The following is a 24,894-nucleotide window of genomic DNA, read 5'->3' as shown; positions in this document are numbered from 1 at the left end:
AGTTTTGGAGAATGTCCCTTTTTAGGGGTGTTAGAAAACAAGGAAACTATTTTAGAAGAGAGGCCAAAGTAAGTACTCTATGATGCTAGGGAAGCCAAGGCTAGAAAGAGAACCAACTGTCTATACTGCCTCTTCCTTCTCAACACAAACAGGTTTTCACCCCTGGGACTCTACTGAAACATCTATCGCTAAAAGTCCCTAATAATTATTTTGCTCCATCCAAGAAACCCACTTCGGCCTTTAATCAAACAGCCATAGCACTTGTTTCTACTGCCCACTCTTGCCTTCTTGAAACACTGGCTTCCACTGGCTCCACAATCCTCCACTCTTCTGCTTTCCTGCCACCTCTCCAGTTGCTCCTTCTCAGGAACCTCATCCTCAGCCTGTTCCTTAAATGCAGTAAACTCTTCTCAACCCTCAAACTCTCTCTAGCTGAGCTCATTCGCCCCTAATCTTCAATTATCTATCGCTATCAACTCTCACACATATCTCTTGGCCAGATTACTCCCCTGAGCTGTAGACCTCAAACTTAGTATGACTTAAATGGAACTCATCATATTCTTCCCAAAACCTACTTCTTCATGTTCTCTACGTCAGTAAATGGTAATGCTTGCCCCAGCAAAAAATCCTTACCTGCCCTCCTCCCTCCTACCCAACGCATCACCAAGTCTCTTTACTGCTACCTCTTTACTCTCTCTCAAATAGGCCTCCTTCACTCCATTGTCACAGTTACCTTGCTCATGCGGGCCATGCTGCCTTTTGCCAGAATTATTAAAACTGTCCTCAAACTAGTCTCTCCTTCCCTCCAGTCCTTTCCTCTTCCCCCCTACTGTAAGCTCACTATGGGTATGAGTTTCTGATTTATTACTGTATTCCAATATTTGGCATGACACCAATTGGCAAAATAACATACGATAGGCAATAAATGAGTATTTGTTGATGAAGGAATGAAAAAGTGGGCTCCAGAAGAACAGGAGAGAGGCCTGATTACAGATGAGGTGGTAAGAAAAAAAGTGTTATAGATTAAAAATCTCCTGATTTTAGAAGCCCACTATAAAAAATATTTCACACAAAACTAGGCTCTCAAAAAGGTAACCTTATAAAGCTATACATGAGAACATGAAGTAGAGTTACGAGCTGAAAGATACACACTTTAAGAGCCAACTTTAATAATATGGCAATAAAATATATTTTACATTTAAAAAACAGAAAAGTATCAGGATGAAGAAAGTGTTAATTCCTTAAACACATATCCAATTACCCAGCGGGTTTTAAAACCAGACTTCCTAGAGAAGTAAAATGTTACTTATTCTCCGGATCATCTACTAACTTAGCAATCTCTGGGTATCTCATCTTCAAGTGCTACCATGAAAAAAGGCAGAAGGCTAAGAAGAGGCACATGTTAAGAAACAGTCACTGTTGCAGAAGGCAAGAAGCATCAACAGTGCAAAGCTACATCATCAAGCTGTGAAAAATGTTCAATATTTAAGGTGAGATAAGACTATCTGAATCTAAATTTAACATCCAGGGAACTTTGAATTAGTCATTTGGCTGGAAAACCCATGTTTGCAGCCAAGAAGCTGCCTTACTTGATCACGAAGCAAAGACACACACAAGGTAGAAGAATTAGTTCTGTTCTACTACTTATCTGCTGAGACTTTAATATCAGGGTTCTGCATTTCCGCACTCACAGACAAAGGCAATAACCACAGAATGTTTATTTCCCTACCACTATGCTCTAAAAGGTAAGAAAGTAGTGAACTCAGAGCATAGATTTTATATAAAAACTTTATAATTTTATAAAAAGAAATGTATAATCAACTAGCTAAAAATGGTCTTTGTTTTACCTGCCCATATCTCCCATATACATTTCCTTAATAAGCCTGGCTGAGTTACTATTTTTCATTTCAAATAGGACATGGAGCCCATTTAATCTTCAAGGTTATCTAATACTTACTTTTAAGGGATAGAAATACGTTTTACCACTTATTAATAAGCCTTCATGTCAAAACGGGTTACTATTTAAAGAGTGCTGACTAATTCTCCATCTGCTCTATGAAAAGAGCAAGAAAAAATTAGTAGTAATATAGAATGAAACACAGTAAAAATAACAAGAATACTGAAGTGGGGCCTGGCGCTAGTCACTTCCTTCCTGTGTTACTCCTTCCTTGTCAAGTCAGGTTTCTGAGTTCTGGAGAGATGACCTCAAACATCTAATCCTGATGTATGCCAAATTAGTGGCTAAAATTAGAAAAAAAAACCCAGGCCCTCTTTCTTTGAATTAAAGTATCAGTATCACTCTTTTGAAATCCTTTCCCCCATTCCAAAAATAACATTTCATCATAGTGGAATATTAGAAAAATGATCCATAAATCCACTTCCCAGGGACAACAAAAGTTAAGATTTTAGGTGCATATTCTTAGTGCTTTGTTGTATATTGTTCTTAGTACAAGAATGCCCCAGAGGAATTACTTAGATAATAAAATTTGATTCTCAAGTGATCTAATTAGAATCCAGGCACTCTGTGGCTGCTTTTCACGCTTCTCAACATGTCCAGCTATCTCTGAGGCCTGTCACTGACCACAGCGTGAGGTATGGGTAGGAAAATAGATATTTACGACAGAGATCATCCTTCTGAGGACAAACAAAATCAGGCCCATGACATGGGCTGGAAACATCATCTTTATATAAGCCAGAAAGCAAACTTACATGGTGGAAAAAGACTACTTCTAATCTTAATTGCACCACGAACAAGCTTTGTGAACTGTCAAATTATTTCAGCTTTCACATTTCTCTGGGTAAATCTGGGATTAATAATAATGCCCCTGCCTGTGAGGAGGCAAGTGGTGAGGCTCACTCAGGTGAGATACCAGATGGCAGTCAGCTTTGCAAAGCGTGAATACTACAAAACTGCAAAATTCTATGACGTTTGTGATGTTATCTAAAGAGTGTTCTCAAACTTCAGTGTGCGTAAGAATCAACCACGGCATACAGTCCTGTGGGCCCTGCACCCAAACATTCCTATTTAATAACCACTGCTTCTTGGAGAAATTTGCATTTCCAGTTCTCGAGTGACACTGGTGATGTGGGTCCACAGACTCACTGTGAGTAGTGCTAAAAAATATAATAATAATAACTGCCACTAAATTACCTTATTTGCATATTTTTCTTATTCGTTTATTCATTAAAACTGGCCAGGCACAGTGGCTCACACCTGTAATCCCAGTATTTTGGGAGGCTAAAGTGGAAGGACTGCTTGAGACCAGGAGTCCAAGGCCAGCCTGGGCAATCACAGTGAGACACCATCTCTACAAAAAAAATAAAATAAAATAAAATAATAACTTTAAATAGCCAGGCATCGTATCACATACCTGTAGTCCCAACTACTCAGGAGGCTAAAACAGGAGGATCTCTTGAGCCCAGCGGGGTCAAGACTATAGTGAGCAATGATTGGGCCTCTACATTCCAGCCTCGGTGACAGAGTGAGATCACATATCCACAAAAATAAACTCGTAGGCATTTAATATGTGCCCAGCCCTAAATCAGGCTGCAAACACAAAGTTAAACACTCCCCCTCCCCTTATAAACTCACAGTCCAATCTGATTAGAGACTATGACAAGAGGATGGGGCAGGAGCTAGAAGAGCCCAGACAATATGAAATCAGCCTGAGAAACACATGAAGGTGCTTTAATCACATATGACGCCGCCCCTACACATCATCAATGAAAGAATTTCCTTTGACACAGGTTTGTTAGTTTGTTTTTGCAATGAAAAGATCCAGTATTAGTCTGAGCTTGGAGTGCCTTTCCTATTACAACACTAGCAAGTGCACAAAAATGACAAAACCTAAGGCAGCTCCCATTCTAGCAAACAGAGAAGCGGCCTTGATATAGCACAATGGCTGACATCTAAATAAAGTTATGACAGTCCATGAAACAGATTGTATCCATTCCTCTGACTGGGTGGATCTTTAATTTGAACCTGCTATAATATGTAAAACATGAGAAATCAAGAGTAGGTTTGTTTTGTTTTTTTTAAACTTTGTCACATAAAAAAACCAAGGTTTAAGAAATGTAATATGGAGTAACATCTCTGGCTTATTCAGCCAAGAAGCCTTTTTCTAATGACTATAACCAAAGGACAATACACAACCAGAATAATAGCTGTCCAACCTTATGTTTACAAAAGAACTATGAACAATATTGACATTTCTCAGTCACTGTATATGTGATGGAGCTATTATCAATTAATTTATTTAAGTCTTACTAGGAAGTATACAGACTTGGGACCTTTCATGGTAATGATTATATATTTTAGTTAACAAGTGGAGTAATAAATCCCATATGTAAAAAAAATTAATTCATTTGTTCTAAAAATATTTCAGTTAAGCTGCAGGGGACATATCCTAGTTGAAGAATAGTGGAATTTCTTCTATATGTCTTTGGTTCATCCTATTCATCCCCTTCAATATTTAATAGTTGGGTATATTTAAAGCATGTTCTCACTGATACGTGTAATCAAAAGTAGAGATTTAATCAAATGGAATCATAATCACTGAAGTTAAATTTACTTGCTTCCCGCTTGCTTTGATTCGAATTAACTACTCATCTAAATTACACGGAGGCCTTTCCTGATTCCAAGCATGTCCAGGTGCTACATGCGGTGCTTGGGAATGGCTATAAGAAGCCACAAGGACAAATGCCTGACCTTACTGCAAAGCTGCTCTTAAATAACTTTTCTGTAAAATAAAATGACCAATTCCACCATGTCCTGCATTTCGGATACTTAGAAGACGGGTAACTAACATAGAAAGAAGAGATAAAAGGAAATGCTATTTATATGAAAAAGAAACTCATGCCTGAATCTAGCCGCAGGTCTAAAAAAAAAAATCATGATCAATATTTCATTTATTTCTCTTTCCATAAACATTGTATTTATACTACAAAACTATCCTTGAGGCCTGAGCCTTTAGTCTTCCTCACAGAGAAAAACATTTTATACGAATGTTCTATTACATCAGTACACCCTCATTCTGAATTCCGGCCTCCAAAACATAAAAAATATTTCAAAAGTTTATTTTTTCAATTTTAGAGCAATAATTAAATGTATTTCTGAAAATCTCAGTCTGTGCAGGAGGGAAGAAAGAGTTTTAGAAAATGAGGCAAATACCAACCTTGAGAAGAACCATGGCTATACTATAAACGATTCAATGTTAGAATTATTCAGCAATTATGCAGCTAACATGGACAATTAATTACATGACAGATACATGGGTGACAGAAATGAAAAAGGTGTACAACCCCTTACAATACAGTGTAGTACGTGTCAGGTGTGTTCAAAAGTCGTTTGGCCACTCCTTCAGATTCCATATGTATCAAAGATATAAATATTAAGAATGAGACTATGTAAGTACCAGAAAAGTGTTGAAAATTTTATTTATAATCTAAGAGTAGGGAAGCTCTAAGTATGACACAAAAGCTGGAAGCTATAAAATCTGATAAATATAGCTTCATAAAAAATTAAAACAAATGCCTACATGCCCAGAAACATCATGAAGTCAAAAGAGAAACTGGCAGAAAGTTACAAAATAAATTCCAAAGAATTAATTTCCTAGATATGTAAAGAGTTCCTACAAATCAATAAAAGACAAACATACTAGAAAAATGTAAAGACTTCCTACAAATCAATAAAAGACAAACATATTAGAAAAATAATTCATTGAAAAGGAAATAAACACTATTTAAATATTGTACTCTTGAAAATTTCAAACATTAAAAAAGTGAAGATAATAGGATAATGAACCACCTTGTACCTATCACCCTGCTTCAGTATCATTTCATGGCTTGTTGTAAGTGTATCCTCAGTCACTCACAACCTATTTTATTTTGAAGTAATACATCCATATATAACCCAGATATCATGACAAGTTACTTTTATACAAACGAAAAGAAGTGTAACCATACTTATAATAAAAATGCAAATCCAAACCACCTTGGAAATATCATTTTTCACCTCTCAGATTGGCGAGGATAAAAGTATTTGATAATACAATCTGTTGGCAAGGGGATATAGGAGCTCTCAAACATTATCCATGACATGAAAAACTGGTATCTCTAAAAGCACACTTGGCAACAGTTAAAATTTAATTAACACAGAGGTAAGCAAAATCAGTAAAAATGCCATATCAAGAATCTGGCTGCTTTCATTCTCACATCTTAGGGTTCTTTGAGTAATGCCTTTCTTCCCCCTTTAAACTCCAGGAGGACAGGGACCACATATAATTTGTTGGGCATTTTAGCCCGGTGTCTGGTCCATGGCAGATATTTCATAAATGTGGAATTTATTCTTGCAATCAACGATAAATTTATTATGGGTCAAGTGGGCACTGTACTAGATTCTGGAGATACACCAGTGCTGAATAAGACAAACTAATGCTCTCTTCTCTTCCATTCTAGTGGCAGCCAATAAATAACCAAACATATATAAAGTTACACATAATAATAAAATTAATGAACGATGTCAAGTTGGTTTAAAAACAGGTATTACATTTTTCTATATTAAAATTTAGTTTTATGAACTTTCATACTCCCATAGGCATTTTAATTTCTAATAATTTCTTGTGATTAAAATAACCTAAGTAATAATGTAATTTCTTGATTATGAATTATTTTCACTATAACTTGAGGTGCAAAATAGGAAAAAGCAAAGACTACAAGCCTACTAACCAAACACAACTACTTTTAGCATTATGCGTATTTGTTTCCCATGTTTTCCATGAAGCTTTCTTCAATATCACAACAAGCCCAAAACACACAAAGTTCTCTGCTTTTCACATCTGACATTTAATCTTCTTTCTTCATAACAGAGGTCAATGAAGCTTTTAAAATGGTTTCCTTCCAAAAGAGAGCAATGTCTCCCTGGAAGCAATGGCTTCAACTCACTCAACGCTTTCTGCCCTCTCTAGGACCAACAGCTCTACCTAAGTGAAGGTGACCTCCACCATCCCTTCGTGCAATGAATTTTTGCCTTCGCATTTAAACAGGTCCATTTTCCTCCCACATGCCAACCATTCTCTTTTCCCACATTCTTTTCTTCCATATTCTTGACAAGATACCACATCTTTGATAAGTTTTTCTTCCATCTCTTCCTTATGCTTTTCTTATTTGTTAAGTATAGAACTCCTTCCAGCTTCTTTTAAATAAAAATAATATAAAAATACTCATGAATTACATTTTGGGAAAGAATCAACAATCAGGCAGCTGGAGTTGAAGAAATTGATTCTGAAATGCAGAGGCTTCAGGCCACAGTCACCCTCTGAAGTTGAAGACACTGCCTGTCTTTCTAGAGAAATAATGGGTAGCAGGTGGTTCTGGTAAATTAGCAAGGCAAATGTTACCCTAATGTTTATCAAGTTGGCAATAATTGTATTTGAATATTTTCCTTTAATAGTAAGTAGAGGCTTAAAGACACTGATAGATTATGAATGAACAGAAAAGACAAAATATTTCTCCTATAAATAGACAACAGATAGTTTGGGAGATCAAAAACAAAATAAAATAAAATAATATGTAGGTCACCAAAGTGATTTTTTAAAACTGGCTGGGAAAGTATCCTGGCTCTGTAGGAATTAAAAGCAAGAAAGAATTCACTAGTTTGTTTCCTTCTACATTTCTAGCAAAATAGCATACAACATTAATTCTCCTTACATAAACACAAATGAAAACAAGCCTGCAATGCATCACAACCAGAATATATTTAATAAGATGATGAAACTTTCAGGGAAAGTTACAGTATGGGTATCTTGTCTCAGAATAGCTAATGTTTTAGAACAGGATATTTCATTGGAGGGTGGGGGAGAAAATATGCATGTTGGGGAACAGGATTTATGAATTTTTTGGTCTATGTTCCAACTTTCTTTAAAAAAATAAATTCATGGATCTTTAACCATAAAATTTCATGAATGGTAAACAATAATAAAAAATAATGCCAAGTATTGTGATTTTACTTCTCTCTGAAATAAATGCCACTAATACCTTCCTAAGTAAAATTCAATGCACAAAAGCACCACAAGCTTTAAGCGATAATTTGACAATATTACTTCTAAAATTCCAATCCTTTAGAAGCAACAGTGCTGATCATTTTTGAATGACTGTGCTTAATTCAAGAGAATTAATTCCTGAAAAGTTTTAAAGCATTTGATAGTACACAACAACTAGAGACTAGCTCAAAATTATCAGTCATTTGGAATCCCAACCCCCAAATTTAATCTTTGATCTTCTAACAAACTGGTTTACTCCAAATATTTGCTTTCTCTGTACTATTTTGTCTCATAATAAACAGTTTGGGTACCAAATATTGAATTTGTATGTTTTATAAAATGGGATTATATTATAGACATAAAGCCAAGACAAACAGCTCATTCACTTATTAGTGTCCAATATACCCTGCCTACAAAAGCTTTCTAAAATACGACAAAAAAAAAAAGACACTTAACAGGGAAAAAAATCCTGCTGCTGACTCATTCCTCATAGAGAAACATTTAGTATTTCCCAGGGCAGTGTGCTGAATTTCCATTATACTTCTAGTGCTATAATTTCCACTCATGAATTCTGGAAGGAGTTTAGGCAAGGGGGAAAAAGAAGATGAAACTCCTATGAAAGACACAGTGCTTTTAAAGGCACTATAATGAGATCTGCAGAAAAGTTATTAATCCATGCCCTTTTGTTTTATTTCTGATATATACTATAGTAATGTTATTTCCCTAGGAAAGTTCACTGTATTCATCTAGGAACTTGCAGCAACAGGGCAAAGAGCAAACCAGAATTTTAGAGTATCATCAGTAAGGAGTCAAAAGGTCTTCACGAAAATCCAGGTACCAGGCAAAGAAAGAAGAAAGGCAAAGTTCAAAGAACCACTCTCCAGCTTCTCTGGATCATGATGTAAATGATCAAAGAACATGGAATTTGAGGAAGACACCGATAATAAACATGTATTCATATGCACATGTGTACATGCATATACACAAGCATGCATGCATGTTATAGTACTTACTGGTGCTATTCCACTAACCACCACAACCATATAACCTCATCTAAAGCAAGCAACTCTGTAAGACAGGTATTTTTTGCAAATCACAAAATGGGGATACAAAGTCAGGTCTGTTCTCCAAAACCCATCAAATATTTACTTTTGGTGTTTTTGTTTATGTTTTTTTGCGGTTTTTTTTGTTTGTTTGTTTGTTTGTTTCTGAGATGAAGTTTCACTCTGTCAACCAGGCTGGAGTGCAGTGGTGTGATCTCGGCTCACTACAACTTTCGTCTCCCTGGTTCAAACAATTCTTGTGCCTCAGACTCCCAAGTAGCTGGGACTACAGGCATGCGCCACCACGCACAGCTAATTTTTGTATTTTTAGTAGAGTCGGCATTTCGCTATGTTGGCCAGGCTGGTCTTGAACTCCTGACCTCAAGCAATCTGCCCACCTCAGCCTCCCAAAGTGCTGGGATTACAGGCATGAGCCACTACACCTGGCCAGATATATACTTTGAAACATTCTGTGGCAGGAGAAGGATAAAGGGTAGTTTCATTCACCAAGCATAGTACTTTTGAATCAAGTTCACAAGGAAATTAATTTTTGAAATGTTAAAGTATCACTGAAATCAATGTTATTTAGATATGCAAAAGAACATAGAAATACAGAATATATTTTTTCCAAAAAATTTAAATAAGTCTACAGAGAACTCTATACTAAATGAGTTATTATTTCTCCTTAATTTTATCTTCTTTTAAAAAAATTTTAAGCCCTAAGTATAAACAGTAGATACTTCCTTAACAACTTATCTACAAGATTATGATTTCTTGTTTGTCACACATGCTCTCTTAGCATATGATAGTCACAAAGTTAGAATCTGAATTGAATTTCAGTACTCTCCATATGAAACAAGCATTATGAAATTCAAATCTTATTGTTTTAAAAATTCCTGAGACTGATTTGTCTATTGGAAAATATCATTACACATTAAAGTAGAAAGCATAAGACACAGGAAAGACCATGGATTTTAGAATCAAATGGACTAGTATTCAACACCAAGACAAGGAACCTGTTCTAAGAGCTTGCTAATTATTCAATCCCTGAGCTCCAGTTCTTCTAACTGCAATATGTGGATACTAATAATTAGCTCATACAGTTGTAGTGATAATTAAGTGAGATAATATACATAAATTGCCTTGAACATTGCTGAGTACTTAGTATGTGTACAACAGCTACTACATTATTTGATTCAACTTATTTATTCTTTAAATATGTTTAAATATCGACAGTCTTTACTATAAATACGTCCATATTTTTCACTCAGTGACAATATGCTTTAAATTTTTCAACAACATCAAAAAACAGACAGCTGAATTATGCCTAGTCAAGCTGTTTTTACCAATCTAAGTTTGTATGGGCTATAGTATCCTTTTTTTTTCTTTTAGAGACGGAGTCTCGCTCTGTCACCCGGGCTGGAGAGCAGTGGTGTGATCTCGGCTCACTGCAACCTCCGCCTCCTGCATTCAAGCAACTCTCCTGCCTCAGCCTCCAGAACAGCTGGGATTACAGGCATGCACTACCATGCCCAGCTAATTTTTGTGTTTTTAGTAGAGATGGGGTTTCACTACCAGTACAGGCTGGTCTCAAACTCCTGACCTCAAGTGATCCTCCTGCCTCAGCCTCCCAAAGTGCTGGGATAACAGGTGTGAGCCACTGCACCTGGCCTGTATGGGCTATAGTATCCTAAATTCAGGAAAATAACATCAACAGAAGATAAGTTACTTACGCTCTGCCTAGAAAATGTACAGTAAATAGAGTTATCAAAAATACAAACTACACTCCCACCTACCTTGGTTGGTTCTCCACAGTAAGGTTCTCCCCCCGCTGATAGCCACTGTCTGCCACCTGGGTTGTAGACCTCTTCACAATTTGCTTCAGCTCCTGCTCCAAGCGCTCTATGATTGCCTTAACTGTCTCTGGGATCTTCTTCAGTTTGGCCAGACCCTTAATGAGGATACCCATAAAAAGGGTGCTGTTTTCCTCTGGATCCAATTCTAAATCTTCCTTGATGTCCTGCAGATTTATCTCCCTCACTGAAAAATTAAATAATAACAATAACAGATACAGACTCCACTCAAAAACCCCAAAAAAGAGCAGTCTAATAAATGAAATCACTGCCTTGATTACTCTCTTAAGATTAAAGAGGGTTTTTCAATTACATTATATTTGCCCAATAACCATCCAAGAGTCACAAAATAACATTTGTATTCCTCAAATCATACCCATCAGTTAGTAATAAGAGGCAGACGCAATAAAAATTAGTAAACAAATCACTATGGGAAGTTTTCCACAGACTACTACTTCTGCCATGAGTCCGCTGGCCCATGACATTTATTAGGCACTCGCTGTTTATAAAATGCCATATGTGGTGCTGCAAGAGAATTCTAAAGAGCTGGATCCTAGCCTCAGGTTTGTATTTGTTAGTTAAAAGTGGTAAGTCACTGGAGAAAAAGACATCATAAACACACACAGGGGAAAGGGTGGTAAATAAATTAAAATTATAATAAATTTTTTAAAAAGATTAAGGAAAAACAGTACATACAAGTGAGACAAGACTTTGAGGAAATAGAGTAATGAAGAGGTACTTCATAAATACAAAAGAACAACCTATTTTTCTTTAAACATAATCTGCTACATCATTATCTATAGGAGACAGATCTTGCTAATAATCCATGACAGGTTTCTGAGAAGTAATGTTATATGTCAAAAGCCTCTGTAGCTCTTCAGAATACAGCATTCATTCAAACAATCTGGCATTGAAATTGAAGAAATAAACAAAACTTTAGTTTTTAACCCCTGTGGCAAGTTGGGGTGAGGGGAGAACTGCTGATAGGAGATCTCTGTTATCTACTGAAAGCCACAGGCCTTGCTCTCCAAAGAATGAATGTACATATGCAAAACTTCACATAGGAATTCCGGGTTTCCACAACTGCCAAAAAAACAGGTTACAAATCTCTGACTTAAAAGTAACTGCCTCATTTTACAAATGGCTGGATTAAGATATACAAAAGCAAAAGGGGACATAAGCCTGAAGATGGAGACTAATAGTCAAAAGTTTGCCCCATCTACCTCTGGCCTCCATCCCTGAAAACAAATGCGGGATTTTAACAATATGCAATATCCTGAAAGAATGAATACATTCTTCCTTAGTAGATTTAAACTCAATTAGACTACAAGTCATTCCAAGTTATTCAGCACTACTGGAATGGTATTGAAATCTACTAGGGAAGAAAGAAAACATCCCAGTATATGGAATGAGTTCCTGTAACTGCTGCATAAAGTCCGTAAAACCTCTATTTCAGATGATCTGAAATCCACTGTAGGGCATTCTCCTCAGTCCCTATTTTGGGGGTTCCCAACTTATAAAATGCACTTAAGCAGGATTCTGGGAAGGCTGCAGAGTAGGAAGCACCAGGAATCTCCCCACCTACACGACTGTACTGGCCGAATCTCTCTGATGTAACTATTTTGTAACTCTGGAGTCTATGTAAGGCTTGCAACTTCCAAGGGAAGGCTTAGATGGTAAATTGTGGTTAATTTCGGTCAGTTACAGCTCTTACCACAGTAGCTACCCAGCACTGTGGCAGACATCCCTGTACCTGTTCCTGGAGTACCCTGCACATACCTGGTGGAGACATGGTGGGCAAAAAGAACTCTGCCCACCAAGTATCAAGAATCTATGCTCCGATCGCTGATTGCTTCCTCTAATCACAGAGGTACAAAGAGGTGGGTGACCATTGCTGCTGCACCTCCTCCAATTTTTCAAGCCTCTCCTACTCTTGCTGAAGTAAATTCCGAGAAATTTAAAGAGCCAACAGCCTTCCCCCACCACCTTCATTTTTCTCTTGCTCCCTTTTTAAACCGAAACATTGGGACTAGGACATTCAAAAACAACTGAATGTATTCAAAAAATTATAAAGTGGCCATGCATGCTCATGTAAAGGTGCAGGCTTAGAAAAGCTTAATTTGAGGAGATCTTAAATTAACACCCAGGCTGATCCTTGGGGTAGACACTGGCTATAGTAATTTATAAAACAATAACAACATCAAAACCCAGCAAACCCTGGAAAAGAGGGAGAATCCGATTTACAGAGTCACCACATCATTAAACTGAAATGTCCAGTTTTCAACAACAAAAAAATCACAAAGCATACAAATAGAGAGGAAAATATGGCCCAGTCAAAGGAAAAAAAAAAAATCAACAGAACCTGTCCCTGAAAAAGACTTAGTGGTAGATACATTAAGAAAAAAACTTTTAAAAAGTTTTTTTTTAAGTTTTAACTATTTTAAAGATGCTCAAATAACAAAAAATATAGAGAAAGTCAAGAAAATTATATATAAACAAACTGGCAATATCAATAAAGAGATATAAAAACTAAAAAAAAGAATAAGAAATTCTTGAGTTGAAAAGTATACTTGGAATGAAAAATTCACTAGAGGGATTCAAAGGCAGATATGAGCAGGGAGAAGAAAAAAATCAGCAAACGTCAAGATAAGACAATGGAAATTATCATCTGAAGAACAGAATGAAAAAAGATTGAAGAGAAGTGAAGAGTGCCCACAGGATACAATCAAATGCACTAATTTAGACATTGTGAGAGTTTTGAAAGGAGAAGAGAGAGAGAAAAGAGCAGAGAATATTTAAAGAAATAATAGCAGAAAGCATCTCAAATTTGATGAAATACATGAATATAACTATCCAAGAAGTTCAACAAACTCCAAGTGAGAGGAACTCAAAGAGACCTACACCACGACACATTAGAATCAAACTTTCAAAAGACAAAGAGAGAATCTTGAGAGAAGTTACTCATCACATACAGGATCCCCAATAAGATTATCCACAGATTTCTCATCAGAAACTTCAGGGGCCAGAGGGCAGTAGATTCATTCAAAGTGCCAAAACAAACAAATAAACAAATAAAAAAACTGTCAACCAAGAATTCTGTATCTCGCAAAACTGTCCTTCAAAAGTGATTGAGAAAAATTAAGACATTGCCAGGTAAACAAAAGCTACAGGATTTCAGTACCATCAGGACTGCCATGCAAGAAATGCTTTAGAAAGTCCTGCATGTTAAAAAGAAGGGACATTAGACAGTAACTAGAAGGCATATGAAGACATAAATATCTCAAAAAAGATAAATGTCTAGGCAATTATAAAAATTAGCAATGTTACAAGACAATTATTTCTAACTGTAACTTTGTTTTCTACATAATTTGAAATATTAAAAGATTTTAAAAATAATTAGTCTAAAAGCTAGTATTACTGTTAACTTTGGTTTGTAAATTCACATTTTGTTTTCTACGTCATTTAAGAGGCTACTGCATTTAAAAGAATTATTAGCTTATGTTTTTGAGCACACAATGTATAAAGATACAATTTTGTGACATCAACAACCAAAAGTGTTAGGGACAAATCCATTAAAGGGTGGACGTTTTGAATTTTATTGCAGTTAAACTGGTACAAATTCAAGTTAGAGAGTTATAACTTTAGAATGTTAAACATAATTCCTATGGTAAGCACAAAGAAAAATGCTACAGAATGTACACCACTGGGAAATGAGAAAGGAATTTAAACATTTCACTATAAAAAGTCAACTAAACACAAAATAATACAGTAATGTAGAATATGAAGGGCAAAAAAATAATAATGCATATGGAAAAAAATAACAAAATGTCTGAAATAAGTCACTCCTTATCAGTAATTACTTTAAATGTAAATGGGGTAAACTGTCCAAGCAAAAGACAGAGACTAGCAGAATGAATAAAAATTCATGACCCAATGATATGCTGTCTACAAAGGCACAAATCGATTCAAAGGCACAAATAGACTGAAAGTAAAAGGCTGGAAAAAGATATTCCATGAAAATAGTAGCAAAAAAAGAGCAGGGGTAACTATACTAATATCAGAAAAAAAATAGACTTCAAATCAAAAAAGATTACAAGAGACAAAGAAGGACATTATATATTAATAAAAGGCTCAACACAGTAAGAAGATATAACCATTATAAACATTTATACACCTAATGACAGACTGTCAAAATATACGAAGCAAAAACTGACAGAATTGAAGGCAGAAATGCATAGATCTACAACAGTTGAAGACTTCAATACCCTACTCTTGATAATTGATAGAACAACCGGAGAGAAATAAGGAAATAGAAGACCTAACACAATCAACCAACTAGATCTAACAGACACATACGGAACACTCTACCCCAAAACAGCAACATACACACTCTTCTCAAGTACACATGGGACATTTTCCAGAACAAACCATGTATTAGGCTGCCAATTAAGTCTCAATAGATTTAAGCAGAATGTATCACACAAAGTATCTTCTCTAACTAAATAGGGATAAAGTTAGAAATCAATAACAAAGTTAAAAAGGGAAAATTCACAACTTTGTGTCAATTAACACACTCTTTAAAAACCAATGTATCAAAGAAGAAACCTCAAAGGAAATTAGAAAAATACATAGAGACTAAGGAAAATGAAAACACAACATATGAAATACAATTTACAGGATGCAGGAAAAACAGCAAAAAAAGGAGAAATTTATAGTTATAAATGCTTACAGTAAAAAACAAAAAAGATCTCAAAACAACAGCTTAATTTTACAGTGTAAGGAATTTGAAAACAAAGAACAAACTAAACCAAAGCCAGCAGAAAAAATATAAAGATTAGAGCAGAGATAAAATAGAGAATAGAAAACCGATACCAAAAACTGATGAAACCAAAGTTAGTTCTTTGAAAACATCATCAAAAATAACTGTTGGGAACAGGCCCCCCAAAATCTGGCCATAAACTGGCCCCAAAACTGGCCATAAACAAAATCTCTGCAGCACTGTGACATGTTCATGATGGCCGTAACACCCACGCTGGAAGGTTGTGGGTTTACTGGAATGAAGGCAAGGAACACCTGGCCTGCCCAGGGCAGAAAATCGTTTAAAGGCGTTCTTAAACCACAAACAATAGCATGAGCGATCGGTGCCTTAAGGACATGCTCCTGCTGCAGATAACTAGCCAGACCCACCCCTTTATTTCAGCCCATCCCTTCGTTTCTCATAAGGGATACTTTAGTTAATCGAATATCTACAGAAACAATGCTAATGACTGGCTTGCTATTAATAAATACATGGGTAAATCTCTGTTCGGGGCTCTCAGCTCTGAAGGCTGTGAGACCCCTGATTTCCCACTTCACACCTCTATATTTCTGTGTGTGTGTCTTTAATTCCTGTAGCACCACTGGGTTACGGTCTCCCCGACAGAGCTAGTCTCGGCAAATAACAAACCTTTAGCCAGGTGAACTAAGAAAAAAATAGAGAAGGCTCAAATGACTAAATTCAGAAATAGAAGTTACATTACCATTGATTCTAGATAAATAAATTGATAATAACAGGGTACTGTGAATAATTGTACAACACCAAGTTATATAACATAGATGAAACATACAATTTCCTGGAAGCATAAAACCTATCAACACTAAATCACAAAGAAATAGAAAATCCAAATTGATCTATAACTAGTAAGGAGATTAAATAAGTAGTCTAAAATCTCCCAACAAAGAAAAGCTCTAGACCCGATGGCTTCACTGGTCAATTCTACCAAACATTTAAAGAAAACCAAACTTTTCCAAAAAATTCTAGAAGAAGGAAGAAAACTTCCTAAGTTATTCTATGAGGCCAGAATTACCCTGATACCAAAGCCAGACAAAAGCACTTTAAGAAAACTACAGACCAGATTGGCCGGGCGCGGTGGCTGAAGCCTGTAATCCCAGCACTTTGGGAGGCCGAGACGGGCAGATCACGAGGTCAGGAGATCGAGACCATCCTGGCTAACACGGTGAAACCCCGTCTCTACTAAAAGTACAAAAAAAAAACTAGCCGGGCAAGGTGGCGGCACCTGTAGTCCCAGCTACTTGGGAGGCTGAGGCGGGAGAATGGCGTGAATCCGGGAGGCGGAGCTTGCAGTGAGCTGAGATCTGGCCACTGCACTCCAGCCTGGGTGACACAGTGAGACTCCGTCTCAAAAAGAAAAAGAAAACTACAGACCAATATCCCTTATGAATACAGATATAAAAATTCTCAACAAAACACTAAAAAACTGAATTCAGCAGCATACTTATAGGACTATACACCATGATCAAGTCAGTTGCGTTTCTATACACTAACAGTGAACAACCTCAAAAGAAAATTATAAAAACAATTCAATTTACATTTAAAAGAATAATCAGGAATTAAGGAAAAAGGTGAAAAACTTATATAGCTTATATATATATAGTAGCTTTCATTATATAACGAAAGCTATAAAATGTTGCTAAATTAATAAATTATAATTAATGAATAGAAACACATCCCATGTCATGGACTGGAAGATTTACTACCATTAAGATGTCGACACTATTATACCTAAAGCAATCTACAAAATCAATGCAACCCCCATCAAATTCCCAATGACATTTTTTTGCAGAGAGAGACCATCCTAAAATTCATGCAGAATCTCATGGGATCCAAAATAGACAAAACCATCTTGAAAAAGAAGAACAAATCTAGAAGACTCACACTTCCTAATTTCAAAACATACTTCCTAATTTCAAACTTACTTAGAAGCTACAGTAATCAAAACACTGTGGTGCTGGCACACAGACAAATATATAGACCAATGGAATAGAAAAGGGACCCTAGGAAAAAAAACTTCACATACACAGTCAAATGATTTTTGGCGAGAATGCCAAGACCATTCAATTGGGAAAGGACGGTCTTTCAACAAATGCAGTACAGGGAAACAATATCTACATACAAAAAGTGAAGTTGGATCCTTATCTAACACCGTATACAAAAGTTAACTCAAAATAGATCAAAGTTCTAAATGTAAGATCTAAAACAATAAAACTCTCAGAAGAAAACACAGGGCAAAAGGTTTATGACATTGGATTTGGTAATGATTTCTTGGATATGATACCAAAAACAAAAGCAATAAAAGAAAAAATAATCAAATTGGACTGCACGAAAATTTTAAAATTTTTGTGCACCAAAAGACACGAAGAACGGAGTAAAAAGGCAACCAAAAGATTGGACAAAAAATTCAAAATCTCATATTGGATAAGGGATTAATACACAAAATACATACAGAACTCCTAAATTCAACAAAAAAGTCAACTTGAGTATGTGCAAGGGACTTGAATAGACATTTTTCCAAAGAAGATACACAAATGGCCAGTATGTACTTGAAATGATGCCTAACATCACTAATCATTAGGAAAATGCAAATCAAAGCTAAAATGAGATGCTGCCCTATACTCATTGGGATGGCTACTGTTAATATCTCCCCAAAAAAAACAGGAAATAGCAAGAGTTGGCAAGGATGTGGAGAAATTGGAACGTTTGTGGACTGTTGTTGGGAACGTAAAATGGTACAGTCACTATGAAAACCCGTATTCCGGTTCCTTAAAAAATTAAAAATGAAATTACTATATATCTAGCAATTCTAATTGAGTATATACTTAAAGAATTGCAAGCAAGGTCTTGAAGAGATATCAGGGTCTTGAAGAGTACACTCATTTTCATAGCAGCATTATTCACAATCACTAAAATGTGGAAGCAACTCAAGTGTTCATCAACACATGAATGGATAAGCAAAATGTGATATATACAATGGAATATTATTCAGCTTTAAAAAGGAAGGAAATTTGGATGCATGCTACAACATGGATGAACCTTGAGTATATTATGCTACATGAAATAACTCAGTCAAAAAAAAGACAAATACTGTATGATTCTACTTATATGCAGTACTTAGATTAGTCAAATTCATAGAAACAGAAAGTAGAATGGTGGTTGCCAAAAGCTGGGAGAAGAGGGGTATGGGGGATTGGTCTTTAATGAGTACAGAGTTTCAGTTTTACAAGATGAAAAGAGTTATGGAAATGGATGCTGGTGATGGTTGCACAACACTATCAGTGTATTTAATACTGCAGAACTGTACATTCCAAAATGGTTAAAATGGTAGGTTTTATGGTATGTGACTTTACCACAATAAAAAAAAAAAAGCATTTAAATCTGAATCAAAACCATTTTAATTACATACACGATATAATCACTTACACAAGTTTTATTCTTATAAGAATAAGTCCTATAATTATCCATGATGCAAATCTTACTAGACTCATTAGATCCCTGAAATCTAAGAGGAGAGAGAGGTATAATGACCAGATTCATGTGGTTTTACTTGCAATGTGGAGGGCATTTGATGATATGGGATTTAACGAATAAACTTTTTGAATATTAGTAAAACTTGGAATAAAACCAAGAAGTCTTAAGCTTATAAAGATGACAATGCAACGCTGAAGGCAGATAAAAAAAAAGACATTGATATTTCCAAATTTGAAATTTCAGTTACTGGTTTTGTTTTACACATGAAGAAGCTAGATGAGAAGTACTCCATCCAGCAAAACCAACACCACAGCAAGGAGAGAAAAGTATTTAGCAGTCAACGAGCCAACTAAATTCAGCATGTTTGGGGACTAGGGGTAGAAAAATGCAAAACTGTAAGCACAGCTTCAAGAAGGACAAAAAAGTAATAGGAATTTAGGTGAGACAAAATGCTCTTCACAAAAGAGCACATGAGTCACAAACGTGACACATACAAAGTGCCCCGTGACCACTGCAGCTACCTGCCACAAAGGTGATTAGTGATGAGGTAAATGCAGTTTAAATCAATAAGGCCTGAGATTATGTCACATATAGCCTCTTATATACACACTAATATGATAGATAGCCCACTAAAAAACAGCAAATAAGCAAGGTATGAGTAATAAAATGACACAGCCCCAAATGGCACTTGTTTAGAACCTTATCTTCCTGTTTGTTTCCTGAAATCTCCTAGAGCATAAACACTGAACAGATCCAATATTAATTAATTCATATTATCTATTTCACTTACATCAGCTGAAAATTAAAAGGCAATTTAAAAGGATAATACAATCAACCATGACTAGTCTAATATCACAAAACCCTGTGAGGTCAGGTAGAATTATTGGTGCTTTATGAAAAAAGCCCTGTACAAAAATAAGTTAACAGGAATTCAGTAAAGTCTCACACCAGAATTATAACAAAATATACATATTTCCAAACGACTGAACTCCTAGTCATTCCCTAGTATCTATATTGCTACGATATGTACTCAGCGTGTAGGTTTTAGAACACTTTAAAATTAGAAATACTTTACTTCCTTTCCCAAATCTCTTACCCTTGATTATTCTGCTCTGAGGGTCTTAAAGAGTGAAGATTTCTCAAACCTAGTTTTGAAGACTTTCACAGATTGATAAGATAATGCTAAATATTAAAAGATCTGAATACCCTTTAACCAATTATTTCTACTAAAATTCTCTTGGTCCCAAGTGCTTGTGATCACAGCCCCCTATACACATACACACACACACACACACACACACACACATTATATATAGAGATAAGGATATATTGGTATATATGTCTAAATGGCTATAAATCATCTCTGTGATTGAAGCTAAGAATGGAATCATGAAAGGAGGGCATAGCTAAAACTCTCTGGGACTCATGAAAGGATTGACTACATAATATCTATGGTCCTTTCATTCTCTACAATTCCATGATTCCAGTAAGTATAGTTTACAGGCTGGGCGTGGTGGCTCACGCCTGTAATCCCAACACTTTGGGAGGCCAAGGCAGGTGGATCACAAGTTCAAGAGATTGAGACAATCCTGGCCAATATGGTGAAATCCTGTCTCTACTAAAAATACAAAAAGTAGCTGGGTGTGGTGGTGCACACCTGTAATCCCAGCTACTCAGGAGACTGAGACAGGAGAATTGCTCGAACCCAGGAGACAGAGGCTGCAGTGAGCCAAGATCGCGCCACTGCACTCTAGCCTGGGCAAGACAGCAAGACTGTGTCTCAAAAAAATGTAGAGTTTACGTCTATATATCCCTGGTTACATAGCCTACAGCTACTTACATGTATACCTATATTATAGATGGCTCATTTAAAAAATAACATATAAAAAAGCTAAATAGACTATTTATACAGTTAAATATTTTATTTAAAAAAATACTTCATGTCCTAGCAAGTACAGAAAGCAATCTAGACCACCAGTTCATCATGACTACTTCCTTTGCTTAGTATATTTGGTGGGACAAGATCAGTAACATATGCCATACCATACATATACATCACCAAACCCCAGAAGGTAAGGGCCCTGGTGATATACTTCAACTTTTTACTTAATAAACTAAATTATTTCATTTATATTTGTACATATTAACTAAGATATAGGACAATAATAGTGTTTACTATAGAAACTCTTGGTAGATGTCATTCCTTATACCACACATGATACACAAACTACACAAAAATCACATATATGATTTCAATCTACATAACTTAAATCACATGTATTCAAGAGTATTATCCCTCTATCACATGAGAATTGTCTGCCACTATTGAATAGAATTCAATATAAAAAGAAGTGTTCAAAAACATTACCCAGTCTAATTAGACCACTAGAGTATCAAAAAAGTTACTTATCTATAAGCCCTACAGAAAGTTACCATTTAAAAATAATGTGAGTGCTTCTGATCAAAATGGCACTATAAATTCACACTTAACATATCCAATATGCTCAAAATATAATTAAATGTAAAAATATAAATTAAGAAATTAAAAAGAAATCATCTGACTCAAGATTGAGAGTAACATCTCTGTGGACAAGAAATGCAAACATGGAGAGGAGCTGGAGTACAGGTCTAATGAGCGCTGGGTGGAGAAGTAGACAGAAGCAGACCGGATTTGGCCCATGCAGGGTAATAGAGACTTAATGCGCTCCACAGGCCAGGTGAGCCAATCAAACGAATCCTCCATCAAAAGCAGCAAGCACAGGACCAAATCAAGGGCCTACCTAGGTTGGAAGGCTGTTGCCCTTGCCAAATCTGTATCCTTAGCCTCCACTCATGTCTTATCTCTGTGTAGGAAACTGGTCAACTACATATCTTAAGTAGCATTCCCTTCACCAGTGAAAAATTACTTCTTACATCTTTTACTCTAATTAATGCACCCACTGGTGCAGGTTGAGAGCAATATCTGAGGCACTGGCTGCCTCTGGAGTACAGAATTTTGATTAGGGTCTTTCAAATGTTAACTAACTACCCCTGGAGTGCAGATTCATGATTAAGGTACTTCAAAAATGTTAACTAAGCACCCCTAAGGTGCAGATTAAATTACTTTAAAGAAAACTGCAGACAATATAACACCCACTCCAGAAAGGAGGCGGCCAAAAGTTGTTGCCAACTGCTACTTAGGGCTATCCTTTCCATTAAGTGGGGAGTTTGCACAGGGAGGGTAGTGAGTTTTGAAAGCCAGGGGAGTGTGCACAGGTCCTCCTGTAAGTGAAAGTGAGCCAAGAGGGAAATGATAGTAGGTCTGCTTTAAAGGGAAATAGAATAGAAAGCTCTATTAGGACAATAAATAAATAAAACAAACAAAATTGACATCTGTTGAATCATTTTTCTCAAGAGACAGCACTTATTGTACATGATCTCACTTACAGGAAAGAAAATGTACCTTAGAAGGTCAAGGAGTAGCAGCCAGTGGAGAAGAGGCTACTAAAAATATAACAGGAATACAAGATAATAGGAGGGATAAGGAACAGATGAATAAATTGACAGTTTATAATCACTAAAATGTTTTAGGTTGTAGTATTTCGTTAATGCATGGGTTTTCTAACTTCAGTTACTCAGAGAGATGGCAAGATGTAGTGGAAAGAACATGAGCTTGGCATCATACAATTTCAGAGTTGATTAGAATCTCTATCATTTCTAGTTGTGTGATCTCCCTTGAGTCATTTAATCTTGCTGGACCTTGATTTCTTCATCTGTGAAATGGAGATAATATGTGTAGCTCAGAGGTATGCAAATTTAATGAGATAATGTGACGAAATGTAATATCAAAACTCAAAATTAAGAAAAATAGTTAAAAAGGCACTTTTAAAACGTTTGGCTTTGGAAACTCCCAGGCTGACAATGGTGGTTGCTTATGTCTCCATCTTTCAATATTTCCTCCAGAAGCAATAGAGAACAAGAAAAAGAAGCAGCAAAGCTACACCAAAACCATGTCCTCAGGATCACTAGAAAACAGAAACTGACAAAAATCCAAAACAACTGTAAATAAAAATAAGAAAGAAAACACCTAATCCCAGCAAATGATCTCTCATGCTCCTCCTCTGCCCTTGATCTGCCAGAAGCCTTTATTGCAAACAAAGGTAGAATGTGAAAAACTGTAACAAAGAGAGAAGGGAATTAGTGATGAACTTAAGGTTGATCTAAAACCATCAGAGGAAAGACAAACTCAACCCTAAGTTTCAAAATACTTAAAAGGTATCCAGACAGATAAGAGAGCTGACTATAGGGATGGGATGTAAAAGCAGACACAATCTTAAGGACCAGTTTTTGAAACACGTACCTTCTGGGAAACAAATAATAAAAATGCCCTTTGGCTATTGGATGGCTAAAAGAGAAACAGGAAAAAAGGGGAAATTTTGGAATTCTACCGATGACAAGAAAGCTAAAATTCAGAGACCATACAACCTTCCGCTGCCACCAAAACAAACAAAAATCTGGACTTTGCTATAGTGACAGAAGAGGGAGCCAATGAGCTAAAAATCCTATAAAACACCCCAATATCATAAAAATGAACAGAAAAAAATGATGAACAGACTCACACTGAAGTATTATTTTAAAAAGACAGAATATCCAACACACAGCAACAGGGGTAAATTCCCTTCAACAAAACAACCATGAACCACAAGAAAACTAAAAGGCAACATTCCAGAAGGAACCAATATACTCAAACAAGAATTTGGGATGGGAAAAGCCACCTTGAGCCAGAAATTCAAAAACTAAGAAAAGATACGGACAAAAAACAGGAAAGTGTGAAGAGAAAAGATGACTCTCAGAAAAGAAATGGAAGAAAAAGACAAAATTAGGCCGGGTGCTCTGACTCACGCCTGTAATTCCAGTATATTGGGAGGCCAAAATAGGAGAACTTCTTGAAGCCAGGAGTTTGAGACCATCCTGGGCAACATAGTGAGATCCCATCTCTACAAAAAAACAAAAATAAAAAAGTTGGCCAAATGTGGTTTCTCACGTCTGTAGTGCTATTTGGGAGGCTAAGGCAGAAGGATCCCTTTGAGCCTAGGTTCAAGGCTGCAGAGAGGTATGATTGCACCACTGCTCTCCAGCCCGGGTAACCGAGCAAGACCCTTTCTCAAAAAAAAAAAAAAAACTCAAAGATAAATAATAAATTATTAAATGTCCAAGAGAGGGGCTCAAATGAATAATTCATAGGAAACACTGAGGAAATACAAGACACCAAAATACAGAACAAAGTACGGATAAAGAAATAGGCAGGATGAGGGATATGAAAAGCCACCTTGAGCCAGAAATTCCAAAACTAAGAAAAGACATGGACCAAAAACATGAACAAAAAACATGAACGAGTGAGAAGGAAGTGATGAAACTCAGAAAAAAACAACAGAAGGAAAACACAAGATTAAGTCTAGTGCGTGGCTCATGTCTGTAATCCCCATCACATTGGGAGGCCAAGGTGGGAGGATCACTTGAGTCCAGGAGCTCAAGTTCAGCATAGGCTACATAGGAAGACCCCTTTTCTACAAAAAATACAAAAATTAGCCAAGTGTGGTGGTGGTAACTGGGGCAAGTGCTGGCTGAGAGACCAGCTGAGAGATCTGAAGACAGATCACATCACGGGACTCTTT

The 24,894-nt window shown here is 36.3% G+C and overlaps 1 protein-coding gene across 2 annotated transcripts in view; it reads right to left on the bottom strand.

The window, feature by feature from the left end:
• EXOC4 (exocyst complex component 4) overlaps positions 1-24,894 on the bottom strand; it is an 826,169-nt gene that overhangs the window by 708,875 nt on the left and 92,400 nt on the right. For both annotated transcript variants that reach the window (XM_011941218.1, XM_011941219.1), the window contains exon 6: positions 10,879-11,122. In XM_011941218.1, coding sequence (XP_011796608.1) covers positions 10,879-11,122 — 244 coding nt within the window. The remainder of the gene's footprint in view (positions 1-10,878; positions 11,123-24,894) is intronic.

The sequence above is a fragment of the Colobus angolensis genome, unplaced genomic scaffold (assembly GCF_000951035.1).
Source record: "Colobus angolensis palliatus isolate OR3802 unplaced genomic scaffold, Cang.pa_1.0 Scaffold2, whole genome shotgun sequence".
NCBI lineage: Eukaryota > Metazoa > Chordata > Mammalia > Primates > Cercopithecidae > Colobus > Colobus angolensis.
This window is presented reverse-complemented; position numbering and strand designations above follow the sequence as displayed.